Below are 21,962 nucleotides of genomic sequence, written 5' to 3'. Positions count from 1 at the left end.
GCCACGTACTCCTCCAGCCTACCGAGCTCCTCCTTAGCAACCGAGCTACCAGACTCCTCCTGGCTCCAAGCAGACTCTGCTACCAGGCCCTGGCTCCAAGCTACGTCTGCTACTAAGAGGCTACCAAGCTCCTCCTGGCTCGAAGCGTCTTCCGCCTCAAGTACCTTCTGCCATCCAGCTCCAGCGTCCATCGATCAGCCAGCACCCTCTGCCTCTTGGTTCCAGCGCAGGTCCCACACGGCTATCAATCCTCATCGAGTATTGGTCCCCTCACCGCATCTTGGTGTCTCAACGAATATTGGCACCAGGCCTCATCGCATCTTGACACCTCATCGGGTATTGGCCTCCTCATCGTATCTTGGATACCGCACCTCGGTCTCCTCGCTTCCCGAACCACCACCAGGGCGTCCCTGGGCCCATAACCTGTTGGAAATAAAAACACAGGCGAGGCTTTGTTCTCCAAACCCACCCAAGTAACCAAAAGTTCAGATAAAAGGGTACTTTATAAGCTAAGCAGCTTGTTCGAGGTTGCTCATTAGCCTTCTAAGCAGCTTCATTTTTAAGTAATTTTGGAACTTGAAAGTTCACATAAGCACGCTGGATAGCCTTCTAAGCAGCTTCCAATAGAACTTTGACAAAATTCATGCAAAAACAAAAATGTGTTTTTCAGAATCACAACCCCACCCCCTGTTGGTGGTGGGTTTATGATTTATATGTATCTGGAAATTGCTTCTGATAATTATATTTTCGCACATATCGCTGCTATGTAGATTTGAACTGGATCCTCCTGCGTGATAGCCTGCCGACTTACCGCTGAGCTGCTGAAGACACTTGACAAAGTCAAGCTAACTTCACTACTGTACAAATGTGCAAAACTAGCTGCCGACAGAAAATCGATTCAAGTTAGATTTTACCTGCTGCTCACTCAATCGCAACTGTAGTACTGTGGTAGAGCGTAGGGTTCTCAAGCAGCGACTATCGGTTCGAATCCGATGGGCGGTAATTCTTTTTTTTTTTTTTGCTAAAACTTAGTATTCATTGATTTGATAAATTCATATTTGTCTTTTTTTCGTTTATGCTTAAACAGTTATTTTCTGTAAAAGAAATAAATTTAATCTTCATTGTAACACAATGCTACTGAACTGAACTTCTATGAACTTGAAAGTTCCGACAAAGTTCCGAGTAGCATCTTAAGCAGCTTTAAAGTTCCGCGAAGTTCAGATAAAGTTCCGAATGGAACTTTCTGGCTGCTTAAAAGGCTAACAATGAGCCTTGCCGGAACTTGTGACCGAAGTTCCAGCAAGGCTCATCGTTAGCCTCTTAAGCAGCCAGAAAGTTCCATTTGGAACTTCATCTGAACTTCGCGGAACTTGAAAGTGTATTTTGTCAAGGGAAGCGGAACTTTTGGTTACTTGGGCAGGCACTGACTGATATCGCTACCAGCTCAGTGCCTCTCCTTTATTCAATCTAGGTATAACATATTTACAATTTATTTCCATTTACCTACCAGTTGATACCTAGCTCTCCACTGAGCTGTGTGATGCACCTCCAAGGATGTACCTACCATTCAACAATAAACTATAGAGGGAGAATGTCGCTGGCGTCGCCGCCGCAACATCTCTTGCTGGCGAAGATAGGGAGGGATATAAGTGTCAAAGCGAAAAAGTATGCAGTTTGACAGATAGATACCCGGGATGTTTGCGAACGAGAACAAAGGGAACAGCAGCGACATTCGTCCTCTATAGTTTATTAACTCTATTAGATAATTCCATATGCTGAATCTTGTTCACGCTCAGATCAGTCCACTCAAAAATGTGTAAGGATCACTCATTTGTGCATATTTTCCAGACCACACTAAATCTGTGCAAAGTGGCCTTACACATGTTTGTGTTGATGCCTGAGAATCAAAACAGTCTGTGTAACTGTCACACATTGAAGCGTTTGCAGACTGATTTGAAGAATGATGTGAATGTCACACATTGCGAAAACGCTTCCCTTGCTTGGAAAATGCGTGAATGTTATACATTCGAATAAATTTTATTTTTCTGATTTTAGTTTGTAAAAGAAAACAATCATTTTCCCATGAGTTTATTACTACTTTTTAAATTATAAAATGTGTATAACCTACATGGATACCAAACAAATTTGGTTAAAAAAAACTCCAGTCCAGTGTCCAACTCGAGGTGATTCTGAGCAGGATGCTTTCTTCTGGTAAAGGTTGTCGATCCGAAGTTCGCTCACCCGAGCAACTGTCTCTTCCCCTCCACGGAACATTTGGTTGGATGCTCCTTTATCGCTTTTCAATCAAAATATAAGAAAAGATCATAAAATAATTATATTCTTCAAATATTTTATCGTTTAATACTCACTGCTGGGAAACAACACAAGGTCGCAAACACCGCAATCTATTTTTTATTTATTTTTTTTTTTCGTTGAAATGTTGACAAACGCTCAAGTGTTTGGCACCGAGCAGCCTGCACAAAAATGTGTAACTGGTCATCAACTCACGTTGTGAGTATGACTTACACATAATTTTCACACATTCAGGCCATGTTGCATGCGTTGCCTCAAAGTGTGTAAGGGTTACACATGCGGTGTGCAGAAATGTTTAAGCGTGTTGCATCTAGCAGGGATTAGGAAATTGAGTGTTTGTGGATGCCCCCAAGGGGGACTCGAGTCTTGTCACCGCTTTTGTGGAATCTCGTAGCAGATACGCTATAGGCTCCTAAAGTCCTATCTGGATTCTTGTTTTAAACCACAATATATGGTACAAGAGTACATATTTACTCATTTTTTGACGTTTTTATTAACCGTAGTTGAAATTCTCTGTGGTTGAAAATATATAATTTTTATTTTTTTAGTCTTTTGTCTCGTCCCTAGCTTATAACACATAGTTTGAGTGATTTTTTTCACTGTGTATGTCAGATAGGAACATTTTTTTAATTCCCAGTGCGAAAAATGTCGAGCTCCGTCACACAAGGTTGACCTCAAGTGTCAAAGTAGAACTATTTACCATTTTACTTATTTCGAATTTTCTCATTTAGCGGTGTTGAGATAATTCCATATTCTGAATCTTGTTCTAAATCTACATTTCAAACTGAGCCGAAATCCAAATTTTCATGAATTTTGATGCCTATTTTAAAATCAGTTTGAAGTTTGTATGGGAGCGGTTTGTCGAATCACTCCTCGTTGCATTTTGTACTGGGCGGAGCTGTCAAACAGTTGCCCAGCTGTCAAAAGGTGATTTAAAAAAATTTCTTTGAAATTGCGTTTAGGCACCAAAATAAAGTTCTAAAAAATCTGAAAAAATCATAGTGGCTGAGAAAAAGGTGCTCTTTCGTATAAAATCAAAATATCAGTACATTTTTCAAAATTTAAAAACCCAATCGGATTCAAATGCTCAAAAACCGATATCTCTTCTCGGCATTGCATCTAGCAGGGATTAGGAAATTGAGTGTTTGTGGATCCCCCCAAGGGGGAGTCTTGTCACCGCTTTTGAGGAATCTCGTAGCAGATACGCCATAGGCTCCTAAAGTCCTATCTGGATTCTTGTTTTAAACCACAATATATGGTACAAGAGTACATATTTACTAATTTTTTGACGTTTTTATTAACCGTAGTTGAAAATATATAATTTTTATTGTTTTAGTCTTTTGTCTCGTTCCTAGCTTATAACACATAGTTTGAGTGATTTTTTTCACCGTGTATGTCAGATAGGAACATTTTTTTTAATTCCCAGTGCGAAAAATGTCGAGCTCCGTCACACAAGGTTGACCTCAAGTGTCAAAGTAGAACTATTTACCATTTTACTTATTTCGAATTTTCTCATTTATTCCTTTGTTTTTCAAGTTCGAGTAAAGTACAATTCCGATTAGAATACCATGCTTGATCGTATTATTCAATATAAGCGAGATTTCGTCTTTAATTTTAGGACCCTATTGAGGCAACTCAATAATAGCGGTTTTCCTACTTATGATTTCGCCGACGACTACCTAGCATAGTTGGTATGTGTATCCCTTACTAACAAAAGTAGCTGCATAATAGCTTATGGAGCAAACGCTCTTGCAACAAAGCTCGCATCACGGAGCAAGAACGCTTTAGTTTGAAACAACAAGCATGGTTGTTGAAGTACAAACATGAAAAATAGTTGTTAACAAACTGTTTTTTGTTGATTTAAACCAATTTCAGTCATTTGAAATAACCGTCGGAATTAGTTATTTCTACTACTAAGTATTTTTTCCAAAACAAACACAAGTACGGTAACTTCAAACCAAAAAGTATAGTTTGTTTTTACCGGATTTCAGGTTATTCATTTTCAACCAGACGTCAATAAATGAAACCAAAATTCTAGATCACTTCAACCAAAAGTGCCGATTAAAATAAACGACCCGGTCGGTTAGAGAAAAAACAACCGGAAATTCGTTTCAAAACAAACCAACATTGTGGTTTGTTACAAAGATTACATGCCGCCATCGCCGCCAGCTTTGTGCTCTGCTGTTATCGCCATTGCTGTTCGTTACCGAATCGATTATTTAATTCATTTCGCTAAGCCTCTTTCAATGAAAGTAACAGTCGTTTTCAAATCACAATAACAATGTTATTTATAGAAAGCACAAAAGGGTTTCAGTGGCAAATTGGTAAGTTTTAATCTTTTGATAGGTTCTACATTGAATAGCAAATTGTTTTTTTTTTAACACCAGCACAGCCGAAGCACAGTACGCATTTGAATTGGCAAAACATCAGTGGAGCAGGGAAGTCTTGTGATTTATCTACATCCAAAATGGAATTGCCCTTCCTTCGATATCGGGATCTTATGAGGATATTACGGACAAGATGCTAGACGTGAAGAAGAACAATTTCTCAATCGACTTTTATGAACATTCTCTTGCGGTTGATAACGCTGATGCCATTCGTCAGAGCGGACATGTCCTGACAAACATTAGGTCTTATAAGGTGATACAAATATCCGAGGTTTCGTCAGCCAGCAGTCAGGAAGACCTGCATCTACGATGAATAAGCCGGGCTCGGAACAAGGGATCAGAGAAGCAGCCGCAAATGATAAAAAACAGTATTGAGTAAACCTAAGTTTAGAATTTGTTAATTGAGCATAAGTTCACACTAGAAATATATGTTCGAAAACATTTTTCATAACTAAACCAAAATACAAATATCTTTTTCGATTTTTTGTTATTATTTTTAACTAGGGGCAGGACAGATCTAACGAGAGCAAATCTGTGTTCGAGGTGTTGTTCAGAATTCCTCACAGTTCCTCAGAATTTCTCCCATTTATGCCAAAGTGTGATCTGGCACCAATGTCAAACTGCAAAGTGTTGCGTGTGCTGAATGAAAATTGCAGTTTTGGGGATGTCTTTCAACAAATTTCGTCGATCATCGACAAAGAGAGTTACTCAGAAATTCTCAGAGTTGCTCTCGTTTGCACAGTGTCTTGCCCCTAGATTTTTAAATAAAAGTATGGAATCGATTATTACCTAATGTAATTTCAACCAAAGTGTCGATTGATTTGAACTGCATCATTTGTTTGTTTTGAACTAAATTCCAATTGATCCAAATCAGACCATTTGGTTTATATCAACAAACATTGTGGTTTGTTTTGAGAAACGTAAAGAACGTATAATCAACATGATGGTAGAATCAACCGGATGTTTATTAAATGCAACTGGAATGCCTTGTTTGATGTTGCCGTTAGTTTCAACTAATGCAGATAGTTAAATCAACCTATTATTACGTTAGTGTCAAATTCAATGCTGAATTCCGGTTGAATCAAACTGAAATTTGGTTGTGTTCACTAATTATTTTTCTCCGTGAAGCTATTATACAGCAAAAATGTTAGTTGGGTCACCACCCTTTTCGACCTGATGCAATGCGCCCTTCAGGTAGTTGAGGATTGGTGTCGCCAATGTGGCCTTTCGGTTAATCCGAGTAAAACATCTACATCTGCATTAACATGTCTAAAGGGTCTAACTCGTTTTATAAACAAACATTGTTTCTGTCGCTGTAGGGCCTATCTCGATCCACCCACGCATGTCGACACCCTTAACAGAAAGAGCGAAGATAGATTTTTCTGATAACGGCCCCCAGATGCGTGGGTGGATCGAGATAGACCCTACAGCGACAGTTTGTTTACAAAACAAGTTAGACCCTATAAACATGTTAATGCAGTATTGTTCTTTTTGGGAAACCGTAATGGCGTTCGACCTTTGCGTCTCTTTGATTCTGAAATCGATGTGACTGAACAGGTAGTGCGTTGGAGTTAGACAGTTCGATAGGTAGATTTGGTTTCACTCTTTTCGGGACTGTGTTATAAACAGACTGTAAATGGAGTCATTCTTTATTCCAAGCTTTCCTGGACACCTCACATTGAGTTCAGAATCAAGAAAGCTTGTATGGCCTTTTGGCAATGCCGGCGAACCTTTGGTACAACTTGGGGTCTAAAACTCAAGTATATCAAATGGATCAATACAACTGTTGTTCGGCCAATATTGGCCTATGGATGTCTTGTGTGGTGGCAAAAAGGCGAAATGAGAACGATCCAATCAAAGTTAGGCCATCTCCAAAGGATGTGCTTGATGTGCTTAATGGCGATGTCTGGAGCGTTCTCTTCAACAATCAACCATCAATCATCAATCATCAATCATCAATCATCAATCATCAATCATCAATCATCAATCATCAATCATCAATCATCAATCATCAATCATCAATCATCAATCATCAATCATCAATCATCAATCATCAATCATCAATCATCAATCATCAATCATCAATCATCAATCATCAATCATCAATCATCAATCATCAATCATCAATCATCAATCATCAATCATCAATCATCAATCATCAATCATCAATCATCAATCATCAATCATCAATCATCAATCATCAATCATCAATCATCAATCATCAATCATCAATCATCAATCATCAATCATCAATCATCAATCATCAATCATCAATCATCAATCATCAATCATCAATCATCAATCATCAATCATCAATCATCAATCATCAATCATCAATCATCAATCATCAATCATCAATCATCAATCATCAATCATCAATCATCAATCATCAATCATCAATCATCAATCATCAATCATCAATCATCAATCATCAATCATCAATCATCAATCATCAATCATCAATCATCAATCATCAATCATCAATCATCAATCATCAATCATCAATCATCAATCATCAATCATCAATCATCAATCATCAATCATCAATCATCAATCATCAATTATCAATCATCAATCATCAATCATGGGTTTTCTCCCGCTTGCACCGAAGTGTAATCTGGCATCAGTTTTTCAAAAATGTTGCATGTGCTGAAGAAAAACAATGAAGGCTTTACGGGGCATCATCAGAATCATCAATCATTACTTTCAAACTTTGACTAAGTTTTCAGTTAGATCAGTCCACTGGAACTGAAGAATTGTGTTGTCAAATTTTTGAGGGGAATGATGATGAAAGAGACGGAAGATAGCAAAATTAACCCGGTGTCCCGTATCACCTTAAATTCGAAATACCTATTTTAAAAAAGTTGTTCAGAATTATTCAGAATTTCTCCCGTTTCAGGCATCATGAGAGGCGATTTGAGAAAGACTACGCGCTGAAATGTTCAAATAGATAGACGACTCGAGAATTTTCAATTAAGTGTTTATTGGCCGATCTGTAGTTCTATTTACAAAATTCACGATACATAGTTATGATTTACAATTAACAAGAAACGTCAGTATAACTTGATATAGATTTTGAATGTTTGAATTGCTAAGCATCGAGAGCAGCTGTAGGCTTCAATCACGATCAGTAAAATATTCACTACAGACTAATTTAACATTTACATATTTTGTGTATTAGTTCGTGTACATTTTTATCTAAATGTATTAAGTTTAACCTGGTGGAGTGGATTCATTGACAAGTGTGTTTAAGAATCGATATCGTTGTTTACTTTGTGCCATTTGCCGGCTATTTATTTTTAATTGTGTTTTATCACCTTACAAACTATCAGTATATTTGAAATCGTCACGTGGAGGCGCATGGTGTGTCAATAATTTACAGCTTAGTTTATGATCTACGAACATCTCTGCTGCATTATGTATGTATCAACTAACTTTAAGGTGAATATAGAACGAAGCCACACCTTGAATTTTCGAAAGCACAAATCTGAAGAACCAAGTATCGCACTAAGCTGAAAAGTTGATCGATTGGTCACCACCAGCGGGTGACCAATCGATCAACTTTTCAGCTCGGTGCGATGTATGGTTCCTCAGATTTGTGCTTTCCAAAATTCAAGGTTTGGCTTCGTTCTATATTCACCTTAAAATTGCTGTATTTTCATGAGAAATGATTTTGCTATAATTGAAACAGTTTGATACGTCTACGGTACTTTCTTGTTTTAAATACCACTAACAAGCGCGATGTTTCTTAGATGTATTCATAGAACATGATCCAGTAGGCGGTGTTCAGAAGCGTGAAGAGCAGCGGGAAGAAAACCCGCGAAAACCGATCGATGTTGATCGCACGCCTCAGCCGTATTTGTGCCGGGGTGAGCTTCGGAATGGCCGATGCCGGCTTACATGGTGGCGGAGGGATGGTCTGTATGTGCGGAACCGGTGATAGCAGCAGGGTACTTTCCTGTAATGTTGGAAGATTGAATGAATATGCATGTTGTTCCTACGAAAAGTCAATATCTTTACCTGTCTCTGAAACGTGTTCACGGTTGTAGTTTCGCTGTTCTCCAACGATTTGCTACCACGTTTTCCGTTTTTCCCCGGGGCATTGAAGTCAAAAAAGCGATCCATCTTGGGTGGGGGGTGAGGTTTCGGGTTCGGCTTCGGAGGGTCGGAGTCTCCGAGGACGATGTTCACCAGGCAGTACTCCATCAGGGCCATGAACACGAACACCGTGCAGACGGACATGAAGGCGTCCACGGCTTTCAGGTAGGACACCGGCGGGAGGGATGCTTGAGATTTGGCATGCTGCGTCGAGAGGGTTAGGAGCGAAGTAACTCCGAGCGTTACGCGGGCTGGGGCCGCTTCCGGTTTGATCCAAAATGAGACCCACTGAAAGGGGAAAAAATACGGAATGTAAGTATCTGCTAACCTTTTTCTGATCACGATTTTGAACGACTATTTCTATACCAAAACCCAATTTATTGCACCTATGGTGAACAGAACCCTTCTTACACTTATTAAAATTATTGTTGTATTATTTGTATTTAACATATTTATTTTGTGTATACAAGAAACAATTATAATTGATAAATAGTTCTAGAAAATATTGTGGATTTGGAATCTAGTGGATTGGTTTCCAAAATAGCATCATGGACCATGGACTAAACTACCAGAAATGCCAGACACCTCCTAGAATCATGTATGGAATGTTTAAAAAATAGCTTTACATATTCTGGAATATTGTATCTTTTGTTAACTGCCAAAAGATCTTGAATCGATTAACAAATGGGTAAGAAAACACTAGTTTACAAAATAAAACGAAAGTCGTGAACTTCTGTCTACGACCAAAATTTTTGCACAGCACAATTTAGCGCTGATTTCGAAACCGACCTTCAAAAAATTTTAAGTAGAACAGTTTTTGAGTTTTAGCTCAATATCGAGTTTTACAACTTTTCAAAATATGAAATTCAAATATATTGCGTTTTGTTCAACCTATTTTAAATCTTTTTCCATAAATTAAAAGCTGAATACAATACCATTCGATCATCTGAATGCAGGTTTTGCGTCAGATTGATGAATTCCAAGATATTGGCATGTTTTAGGGACGATCTCCTTAAATTTTAGCAAAATTCCCAAACATTTTTGAAGAAATGTATTTTTTTCAGTAAGAAAAAAACAATTTAAAAATTCTTTCTCGACGTTTATTTGACATATCATATGTAGCCGAGTTACAGTAAAAATTTCAGCTCAATCGGAGCGTTGAAGATGGAGAATGAGATGTTTGAAGTGAGCGACTTTGCTTGAAAATAGAACAAAAATCGATTTCAAATCATCAACCTTGTATGGAAAGTCGAAAAAATTTCCGCTCTACTGTAATTTTTTTCCTTCTCGTTTTCGAACTCAGGGCATGATTCTACACCAAAAATGATCATCAGCTTACCGAGTTCAAAAATGCTGTAAACTAGTGAAATCAGCGATATACACTTTGTCTAATATCTCTTAATCAGTCGAATAAATTAGCTCCGAAGTACTTGGTATTCATGGTTATGGTGTAGAAAGGACAAAAATGATATATCTACTAAGTTGAACAGTTTTGGCATTAGCTAGTTATTTTGGCTGTCCGGTTCTTGCATTTTTCCCACAAATCCAAAGATTTCATTTAACATACCGTCAAACGGGGTTACTTGCAACAGCGGTGTAACTTGCAACACTATGACATACATTAAATGTGAACTATTTTTTCATAATATTGAAAGCTAGTATGCTTCACCGTTTCGGTTATCAAAATTATGTGTACCAAAGATCATTTTAGTGAAAAAATCAGTTTGGTTTCTTTGTTTATTGTTCAGCTACACTGTTAAAACGGTTGATGACCTTGCTTGCAGTTAGGGTACCTAATAGTAAGCTTAGCTGAACGATTAAAGTTTGATAAACTTATCGAATAAGAAGTAGCCAAACACCACTTCATACTGAAAATGATGACTCACTTTACCTTTCCAACAAATTACATTGAGCATTGTTGACATTTTGTAACTAGTACTGAGTCATGAGATTCATAAATATTTTATATTTGAGGGACGTAAGACCTGCTATGAAACGATATACTCTCGCTTATAATAACTACCAACCCTTAAAGGAAAAAAAATAATTTAATTGGTTAGTTTACATCTTTTCAAAGCATTTTTCATGCATTACTTCAAAAACTTATAGTATGATCAAGAACTAAAATATTAGTGCAGTTTAATGGTAGCTAACTTAGCTTCATGTCATATGTTGCAAGTTACCCCACAGATGGGGTAACTTGCAACAAGCATGTATTTCACACCTCCTGTTTAGGTGGCAACGTATTTTAATAAATGAAGTTCTGCATAGCATTGTTAGTATTGTTAGTTTTCATAAAATTCCTGTGTATTTGTAATTTGTTATTTATAATTTTGTTGAAAACAATAACCTGCTAGTAAATATACACTTTGTATGAGGTCAGCATTATTTATTGAAAAATGATTTCCCATAGCAAGGTTGCAACCATTCATTTGCAAAAAATTACATTCATTTGCTATTATCTCAGTTCAGAAGCATGCTATCGAAAAACAATGTATGGATGAATTTAACCTTGTAGTTTTATCTGAAAGTTTGCCGAATAACATTGGGGTCGCACACGCATACCAAAGTCGTGAGCGAGCTGTGAAGGCAACTTTCCACAGCGTGAATGTAATTTACATTCACCGCGTGGAGAGTTTCCTTCACAGCTCGCTCACGACTTTGGTGTACGTTTGCGACCCCAATGTTATTCGGCAAACTTTCAGATAAAATTACAAGGTTAAATTCATCCATACATTGTTTTTCGATAGCATGCTTCTGAACTGAGATAATAGCAAATGAATGTAAATTTTTGCAAATGAATGGTCGCAACCTTGTCCCATAGACTGGTCAAAAACTAATGCAAGATAACAAGTGAATATAATAATAATAAAAAAAGAATTTATTGAAATACTCTTCGTGAGATATCTCAGTAATCAAATGTCGAATAGAAATAAAATTTCAGGGCCTTATACAAGGATATTGTAGCTTTCATTTGGTGCTTAGAAAACCTAAATCGGTTGACAGACGGCTGAGATATTTATTATGGTATCCTTGGTCAAAAATCTCTCAAAAAGTTAACCTGTATTACTCCCAAGTAATCTCGGTAACCAAATGTCCAATCCTAATGCAATTGTATAGGGTTCTACTAGAATGTTGTAGCTTTCATTTGATGCCAGGAGAACCGAAATCGGTTGACAGACGGCTAAGATATTTATTATGATACACTTGGTCAAAAATCTCAAAAGGTTTAGTTGTATAAATCCTAAGTACTCTTCGAAAGATATCTCTGTAACCAAATGTCCAATCGAAATAAAATGTCTGAGCGATCTACTAGGATGCTGTAGCTTTTATTTGGTGCCAAGAGAACCCAAATGATGAAATTTTGTATGCGCTTATGATAGATATAAATACTTCTTGAAAAATATCAACAATTTTGATCAACTGGTTTGAAAGCTCACGCTGATAGCTTTGGGTAGCAATTTTTCATATTTTCAATGTTCGTTTTTTACATTTTTTGAATGTTTCTGTCAATTTGCATGGAATTTTCACAGAAGGTAGTTGGTTATCGACGCTCCCGAGCAAAAGATTTGGGACTTTTACAATAGCATATGGGGGTTGTTCTTGTTATTATAGACACTATAGATTCCATAGACTCGCGGAGACATGGTTGAGAAATGCGTTTTTGGTGTGTTTTGCCGTGAATTTGACAGTTCGTTTAGCTACAGTTGTCTTCGTCTCCGCGTCTCCGCGAGTCTATGGAATCTATAGTGTCTATAGTTGTTCGGTATCTTTACCATAAAAAATCCTAATTTTCTGGAGCAAATTCAAGTCAACTACCATTCAATTTATGGTATTTGTATTATTGAAATCTCTAGTGCCATTGATTTTATTGTGCATGTATTGTTGTTCCAATCAGGCTTGATAATCCTCCTCGAAATCAAAAGAGTTTTGCAACATGCTCTAGAGCGGTGTTTTGCTTTTGCCTCGTCGCGAGGGAGCGAACGAACCCCAAACAGAGAGGCAATAAAAACTGAGCGAGGAAGAGAGGAACGAAAAAAGAGCCGATGATTATTTCGGGTTTTTGAGTGCGATTTTCGCCTCGAGAGTGTTTCTTTGTATGGGAGTGGAACTCGCGAGAGCTTTTTGAGTGTGAGTGGACGTGAGAAACACAACAAGCAATTATGAGTGTTGGACGAACTCCTCGCTGCGCGGCAAGCTCGCGCTCGGTGCTGTTGAGGATTTGCGTTGTGATTTCTGAGTTTTATTTTCACTCCTCAGAAAATCGCCAAAATCGCTTCCTCATTTTCTCGCGAGGGAGTTTCCGTCAAGCCTGGTTCCAATACAGCATTTTCAGCAGGAAAATACGTACACTATATAATTTGTTGTTGACCAGTCAAATTTATCATAATTCAATGGTAGTTTATGATAATTTTATTGGAAATTTTTATCAGGGATGGATGGTACGTTAAATCAATATAATTTCATTCTTTGGCAATAAGAGTTAGATTGGTGCATAATCCAAATTCTAAAATTGGTAAAATGTTTATACTTAACCCTCTAATACCCAACCCCACCTTTAGACGGGGTATAGTTTGAGCATTTTTGTAATTTTTGTTTCGTGGAAAACCAAAATTTTTATATTTTTGGCTGATATTTAGGACTGTTTTGTATATCTCAAAATAGTTTTTGGAATAATTTAAAGCGTATTTACATTTTAAAAAAATCATTGAAAAATTGATGTTTTAGTCATCCTTTAGAAGTTATTGTTTATTTTGTATTGAATCGCTACAAATAACATATTTTTAATTTTCCCCAAATCATTCTATCTTAGTTTTATAGTTTAAGGGAATCGAATACACTCTAAAATTATTTTCCTTAAAATTACACGGAAAATAAAATTTTCTATGAAAAAAATTTAAAATAAAAATATTTTAACAATAATCATAAAATCTCAAAATGTTTTCATCTCAAGAAATCCGTACCTCAAATAGGCTTGCAGGAAAAATATAAAACTGTGGGGATGTTCAAAAATAAAAATTAGAAAAATCGAAAACTGAAATTCACGAAATCGAGAATTTAGAAGAATCATCTTCCAAAACATGTTTAAATCGATTTTAGATGACGAAAAATGAAATTTAGATCAAAATCAAAAATTTGGGTATTAGAGGGTTAATGGCACAGTAGTTCCATCTTTACAAAAGTTCGTTTTCCTGAGGTGTTTCGTAATATTTTAACTAAGGCATATTCAACATTTAAAAAATTTCAAGGATGTCACTCGCTACAATTATTTTATTAAGCACTCCCTGTTTCTTCAGAACTCTGATAATCTTTTTCGACGATGTTCAAGAAATATTACAGACACTGCTTTCACTGTTTTTTTATATTTCTGTGAAATGTAAGAACTTTTACATTACTTCTGTTCCCTAATACTCATTTTCATGTTTTAGGAAAAAAAAAAGTTTTTTAAAATGTCTTTAATTTCTCCAAACAATCGTCAAATTGCATGATCTACTAGCTGTCCCAGCATACGTTGTACTGCCTGGCTACTGCGTTTTTGACCTAAAACGAGTTTTTATAGGGTAAGTGTATCAATTATGGCTATAGTACCAATTATTCCCCATAGTTGATTTTCACCCTTCAATGATGTAAATCAACAAGAAAAAAAATGTGAACAACAGATCACGTTCACAAAAGATGGTCACACTCATTTAAACTCCACATTTTGCTCAAATCATGATATAAATAAATCATTTTCCTTAAAATTTCGGCTCCCTTGCACCCTTTTTCCCCCATACCCGAGCAGGAATGAATAACTGGCACATAACTGCAGCACACCAAAGTCAGGTATCATACCAAGATAAGGTATTGGTCGGTTACCCAGGTATTGAAAATAGCTTATTTTGGTATTTTGTCGGTATTGATAAAATACCTCAACAAGTTATTGATTTGGTGTTGAGGACTACTTGAGGTATTATTCAATTATGGAAAAATCGCTATTTGTATGGAAAAATCGCTTATTATTATTTAGGTATTGTAATACCTGATGTCATTATTCATGTGTTATGCGCAGAATATACACTAATTATTATTTTAGGTATTTTACCTCTTATGCAGGGCTTCTTAAGGCGAAAGTGGATCCATCTCTTCACTTTTTGGGTTTTGGTTTTTAATAAAATAACGAAACAATGTTTTCAAAATCGGTTTTCGTACGCATGTAGAGTATGGATCAAGGTATCCCCTGAATTTTTTCCTGGTGGAAAAAGCTTTTCGTTTTTGCAGAAACCATTTTTAAACAAAATTGCACAAATGTGTACGAAAACCGATTTTGAAAATATTGCTTCGTTATTTTATTAAAAATCAAAAACCAAAAAAATGAGGAAATGCTTCCAGTTTCGCCTTAATACTTCATTCAGGTTGTAGGTATTCGGGTTTCCATACCTGAGTTTAGTATTCTACAGCTATTTTCTTCTGCTTGGGTAGTGTACCACTTATGGTTAACCACATGAGGAATGCATGCAAATAGTTCGAAAGGGAACCGAAGTTAAAAAATGTATCCATGACTAGTACAGGGTTCCTATCATTGGAAAACGCAGTAATAAATACTAAAAGTAGTTTTGGCTCCGTTTCTATATTTTTCCTGTAAAGTTATGAAACTAAGCTGTCTTTTAACATATTGATGACATTCGTTGGTCTTCTCGTTATTTTTGTACAAATAGTTTTCCTTATGTAGTGAAATAATTGGTACACGCACCCTACACATAATATTCATCACAAACAAGGGGCGGGGTGGATTTTGTGGGGCACTAGCTTTGCAAAAAAATCGAGTAAAATCCGCAAAAGTGAATTAACAGAAACCACCATTTTTTTGCACCAAAAAGAACTAATGTCGAACAGAAAATGATGAAGATATTATTATATCATTTTTCCATGTACGCGATTTTTGGTTGCTGCACCTTATTAGTGGATGAAGAAACTTTTGGTGGAGGAAATCATCTTTTTTAACTGGATTTTTTGTTTAGTTTTATAAAAAGGCGATGAAAGTTTATATAGAATAGATAATTTTTTGTTTGCTTCAAAAAATTTAGTAAACCCACTTTCTACCGACACTGCATTTAGTTATAGGGGAAATTACCTATTCTCGGCCGTTTTGTTCTCTTCGTCTTTGGTTTTTTTTGAAACCTATTGAACTCAGAGTTGGTCTCACATCCTTCCTCACTAAGCTGAATTACATGGCCAAGTTTCAGGCAATTTGGCTGACAAAAACCATCCATGACGAAGAGAACAAACCTGCCGACAATACCCATTGTCACCCTATATTATATTTTTTAGAAAATGTTGTGACCTCCGCACACTGTTGCAGATGGCATAAAAACGTGATCGAAATTGTTTTGACTATGAAAACATGATTTTTGATCTTTGGTGTCTTCGGCAAAGTTTTTTTTTTATAAATTAAGCGCTAATTTATGGAAACATCAATTTTGTGATAAATCCCCCTAAAAGAGAGAAACGATTTCTATCTTTTTTATTTGTAAACTAAACAAATATGTTTGTTCAGAGAAGTTGTAGACAATTTTACTAGAAACAACTTTGCCAAACACACAAAATTTCTATCTTTTGATTTGTATGCACATTTGAGGCGTTTTTATGAAGCACCCCTGAAAATCAGTTTTTTGCTTATAACTTTTTCTATGCATTTTTAACAATTTTCAAATGTTCTAGCAAATGTTTTGCCTTATGAAAACGCATAACTTTCGTGAAGAAAGTATATATCTATCTATGATATTTATGATGTTATTGGAAATTTCACTTTGAAAAATGCTTATGTTTGACATACCTATTCGATTAAAATTGGTTTTCAATTTGTTTACCTGGAAAATATAACTTATCTGTTATTATTAACACATATCATTGATTAACGTCATCGCTAATTACATTGCTTTCAGTTACTATCTCGTCATATGTTTAGAGCAAACGGTTTTTGGCATCCTACGTTTATGATGTTATAGTTATTTTTTTCGGAAATAGTCCAATTTTCCTTGTTATGGGATCAAATATTAGTTAGTTTGGATTCTTGAAAACTTACGTGTATGATCCTCTCTGTAATTCCTGATGCCTTTGTTGCGTGACTATTGTGCTTCCTCGGGCAGAAAAAACATATACCTATACAGTAACTAAAGGAATACATTCAATGATGACAGTAATCAATGATATGTGTTAATATTAACAGATAAGTTTTATTTTTCAAGTAATCAAATTAAGAATCAATTTTAATCGAAACATCAGTTGCTGTAACGAGCGTCAAATCGCCTTCGACGATTTTTTTGCATTGGCCCGTCAGGAGACCTTGATCAACTGGCAACACAAATGGAGAGATGGAGAGATGGGTAGATGGTTGCACTCCATCATTCCACAGGTGTCGAAGAAGCCATGGTTCAAAGAATTGGATTTGAGCCGCGATTTCATTCGTGTAATGTGTCGGTTGATGTCCAACCACTATTTGTTGAACGCACATACCTTCCGTGTTGGGCTCTCAGAAAGTAATCTCTGTGTCTGTGGCGTGGCTTACCAAGATATCGAACATGTCGTGTGGGGATGCAATGAGTATCGTGAGGTCAGATCTGAGCTGCATGAAATTCTCCGGGTCCGAGGAAAACAACAGAAACCCGTTAGAGAAGTGTTGGCAGTACTTGATTTGGAATACATGAACCTGATTTACCAGTTTTTGAAACGTGTTGATATCAGAGTTTGATGTAGTACGTTCCTTGTTTGACCGCCTTTTGGTTTTGTTGTTCGCCCCTTCTGTCGTCACCCCCTTCCATTTGTCCTCTTCTTGTCGTTTTCTACCGATAAAGTCCTTTCTTTTTGGTCCCGTTACAGATATGGACAATTTGTCCCATCAAAGTTTTAGTATAAGTTAGCAGTGTCGTTAGCGAGTGTCTGTTCACCAAGGAGGTGCGGCTCAAACAGCGTCTGTTCTGGCATCCAGCGGCTGAGTAAGAAACGCTGCACCACGCCCAGCTAGATCCAAGGTGGTAGCCCCATCAGCGTGGTCGTCCCAGTGTTGGTTGGGACGTTAAACAGAACTGGCACGATGGCCCTCCGGCGAGACAGGAGTGTTGGCGTAGGCCCAATAAGCCACCCGTAAAAATCCCCATTGCGAATAACATAGGAGAAAATACGACTCGATACAATCGGCAAAGACCCACGCGACGAAATAAGGACTACGATTGGAAACTTGGAACATGGAATTGCAAGTCACTAGGTTTCGCAGGATGTGACAGGATAATCTACGACGAACTACATCCCCGCAACTTCGACATCGTGGCGTTGCAGGAACTTTGTTGGACTGGACAGAAAGTGTGGAAAAGCGGGCATCGAGCGGCTACCTTCTACCAAAGCTGTGGCACCACCAATGAACTGGGAACAGGATTTATAGTGTTGGGCAAGATGCGACAACGTGTTATCGGGTGGCAGCCGATCAACGCAAGGATGTGCATGTTGAGAGTTAAGGGCCGTTTCTTCAACTACAGCATCATCAACGTCCACTGCCCACACGAAGGGAGACCCGATGACGAGAAAGAAGCGTTCTACGCGCAGTTAGAGCAAACATACGATGGTTGCTCGCCGCGTGACGTGAAAATCGTTGTCGGCGACATGAACGCGCAGGTAGGAAGGGAGGAATTGTACAGACCGGTAATCGGGCGAAACAGCCTGCACGCCGTATCGAATGATAACGGCCAGCGATGCGTAAACTTTGCAGCCTCCCGTGGTATGGTAGTCCGAAGCACCTTCTTCCCCCGCAAAGATATCCACAAAGCCACCTGGAGATCACCCGACCATCAAACAGAAAACCAAATCGACCACGTTCTAATCGACGGGAAATTCTTCTCGGATATAACCAACGTCCGCACACACCGCAGTGCGAATATAGATTCGGATCACTACTTAGTCGCTGTATGCATGCGCTCAAAACTTTCGACAGTTATCACCACGCGTCGAAGTCGAACGCCGCGGCTCAACATCGAGCAACTTCGTAACGTAGAAGTGGCTCAAGACTACGCGCAGCAGTTAGCAGTGGCCCTACCTACGGAAGAGCAGCTTGGCGCAGCTACACTTGAAGATGGCTGGAGGGACATCCGATCCGCCATAGGTAGTACCTCGGCTACAGCACTAGGCTTCGCGACTCCGAATCACAGAAACGACTGGTACGACGGCGAATGTGAACAGTTGAAAAACGAGAAGAATGCAGCATGGGCGAGAATGCTGCAACACCGTACGAGAGCGAATGAGGCACGTTACAAACAGGCGCGGAACAGGCAGAACTCAGTCTTCCGGATGAAGAAGCGCCAGCAGGAAGAACGAGATCGCGAAGCGATGGAAGAGCTGTACCGCGCTAAGGACACACGAAAGTTCTACGAGAAGCTGAACCGCTCGCGCAGAGGCTTTGTGCCACAAGCCGACATGTGCCGAGATAATCACGGGAATATTCTCACGAGCGAGCGTGAGGTGGTCGAGAGGTGGCGGCAGCATTACGATGAGCACCTCAATGGCGACGTTGCAAGTACCGAAGGTGGCGTGGTAACAGATCTAGGAGTATGTGCACAGGACGAAAGACTTCCGGCCCCTGACCTTCAAGAGATTGAGGAGGAGGTTGGCCGGTTGAAAAACAACAAAGCCGCTGGAGCAGATCAACTACCAAGCGAGCTTCTAAAATACGGTGGAGAAGCACTGGTGAGAGCACTACACTGGGTCATGACCAAGATTTGGGAGGAGGAAGTATTACCGGAGGAATGGATGGAAGGTATCGTGTGTCCCATCTACAAAAAGGGCGACAAGTTGGATTGCGGGAACTATCGCGCGATCACACTACTGAGCGCTGCCTACAAGGTACTCTCCCAAATTTTATGCCGCCGTCTATCACCGATTGCAAGAGAGTTCGTGGGGCAATATCAGGCTGGATTCATGGGTGAACGCGCTACAACGGACCAGATGTTCGCCATCCGCCAGGTGTTGCAGAAATGCCGCGAATACAACGTACCCACACATCACTTGTTCATCGATTTCAAATCGGCGTATGATACAATCGATCGAGAACAGCTATGGCAGATTATGCACGAATACGGATTCCCGGATAAACTGATACGGTTGATCAAGGCGACGATGGATCGAGTGATGTGCGTAGTTCGAGTATCAGGGACACTCTCGAGTCCCTTCGAATCTCGCAGAGGGTTGCGACAAGGTGATGGTCTTTCGTGCTTGCTGTTCAACATTGCTTTGGAGGGTGTAATAAGAAGAGCGGGGATAAACACGAGTGGGACGATTTTCACGAAGTCCGTTCAGCTGCTTGGTTTCGCCGATGATATTGACATTATTGCTCGTAAATTTGAGACGATGGCGGAAACGTACATCCGACTAAAAAGTGAAGCCAGGCGAATCGGATTAGTCATTAATGTGTCGAAGACAAAGTACATGATGGCAAAGGGCTCCAGGGAGGAATTACCGCGCCCGCCACCCCGAATTCATATCGACGGTGATGAAATCGAGGCGGTTGAAGAATTCGTGTACTTGGGCTCACTGGTGACCGACGACAACGACACCAGCAGAGAAATCCAGAGGCGCATTGTGGCAGGAAGTCGTGCCTACTTTGGACTCCGCAGAACTCTACGATCGAATAAAGTTCGCCGTAACACGAAGTTAACCATCTACAAAACGCTGATTAGACCGGTGGTCCTCTATGGGCACGAAACATGGACCCTACGTGCAGAGGACCAACGCGCCCTTGGAGTTTTCGAACGGAAGGTGTTGCGCACCATCTACGGCGGAGTGCAGATGGAAGACGGGACTTGGAGAAGGCGAATGAACCACGAGCTGCATCAGCTGCTGAGAGAACCAACCATCGTCCATACCGCGAAAATCGGGAGGCTACGGTGGGCGGGTCACGTCATCAGGATGTCGGATAGCAACCCGACTAAAATGGTTCTCGAGAGTCATCCGACCGGTACAAGAAGACGTGGAGCGCAGCGAGCTAGGTGGGTCGACCAAGTGGAGGACGATCTGCGGACCCTACGCAGAGTGCGGAACTGGAGACATACAGCCATGGACCGAGTGGAATGGAGGCGGCTACTATGTACAGCAGAGGCCACCCCGGCCTTAGCCTGACCGGTAAGGTAAGTAAAGCAAATAATTTAGTTTTAAACCCATAAATCCGTCCTTCCCAATTTTTTTTTTCTTCAATCCTTAACCTCGAAACAGCCGCGAGTACTTTGGCTTCCCAAACTAACATAGTTTTAAGGCAGTAATAAATTGTAAAATGTAAAATCATTGTAAAAACAAAAGATTTCGGCTCAGTTATGCCCATATGGCGCCCGAGCCTTCCAAATAAACGAATAAGTAAAAAAAAATCAGTTGCTGTTATTTGAACCTTCTGAAAATTAACATTTTCGCAAAGTGTACATGAACACGAAACATTTTATGAGCATTAGCAAGAGCATTTAACAATATCGTTTATTTTGTGGAAGAGACTTATCGTGTTACTTTGAGAATCACTGTTTATCTGAAAAAAAAAAACCTAAATTTTATGGGAAAGTCATCTGATGCAGTTCCAAGTGATTCTGTGAAAACGTTTTTGCTAGATCATGTAGGAAAATCATGTAAGAAAAGCACTGAGTACATTTTTTGATATGTTGATTATTTTACAATGACACATTTTATAATGATAGTCATTTCTAGTATGTGAATTTTAATATACAGGCGAAATCAGGCTAAAACTGGCTATATTTGCAATAGATAAAACTCGTTCCATATTTTCAAATGTGAAAATCCTGTCCTGCGAAAACGTGCGAAAGTTTACAAATGGGTATGTCAAACATAAGCATTTTTTGAAGTGAAATTTCCAATAACATGATAAATATGAGAGAGATAGATATATACTTTCTTCGCGAAAGTTACGCGTTTTAATAAGGCAAAACATAAGGCTAGAACATTTGGGAATTGTGAAAATAATGCATAGAAAAAGTTGTAAGCAAAAAACTGATTTTTAGGGGTGCTTCGTAAAAAACGTCTCAAATGTGCATACAAATCAAAAGATAGAAATTTTGTGTGTTCGGCAAAGTTGTTTCTAGTAAAACTGTCTACAAGTTCTCTGAACAAACATATTATTTTAGTTTACAAATAGAAAAGATA

General features: G+C 38.7%; 1 protein-coding gene across 2 annotated transcripts in view; it reads right to left on the bottom strand.

Annotated features, from left to right (window-relative positions):
- Window positions 1–8,276: 8,276 nt before the first annotated feature.
- LOC109405857 (glycine receptor subunit alpha-3) overlaps window positions 8,277–21,962 on the bottom strand; it is a 32,091-nt gene continuing 18,405 nt past the window's right edge. Inside the window, exons 5-6 of one of the 2 annotated variants that reach the window (XM_019678916.3) lie at window positions 8,721–9,086; window positions 8,277–8,658 (exon numbers count right to left, since the gene is read on the bottom strand). In XM_019678916.3, the coding sequence (XP_019534461.1) occupies window positions 8,449–8,658; window positions 8,721–9,086 (576 nt within the window). In that variant the 3' untranslated portion in view covers window positions 8,277–8,448. The remainder of the gene's footprint in view (window positions 8,659–8,720; window positions 9,087–21,962) is intronic. The other variant, XM_029869698.2, reaches the window with a different exon arrangement.

Source organism: Aedes albopictus, chromosome 3, assembly GCF_035046485.1.
Source record: "Aedes albopictus strain Foshan chromosome 3, AalbF5, whole genome shotgun sequence".
Taxonomy (NCBI): domain Eukaryota; kingdom Metazoa; phylum Arthropoda; class Insecta; order Diptera; family Culicidae; genus Aedes; species Aedes albopictus.
Note: the sequence above shows the minus strand (reverse complement) of the source record. Positions and strands in the feature narration are given on the sequence as shown.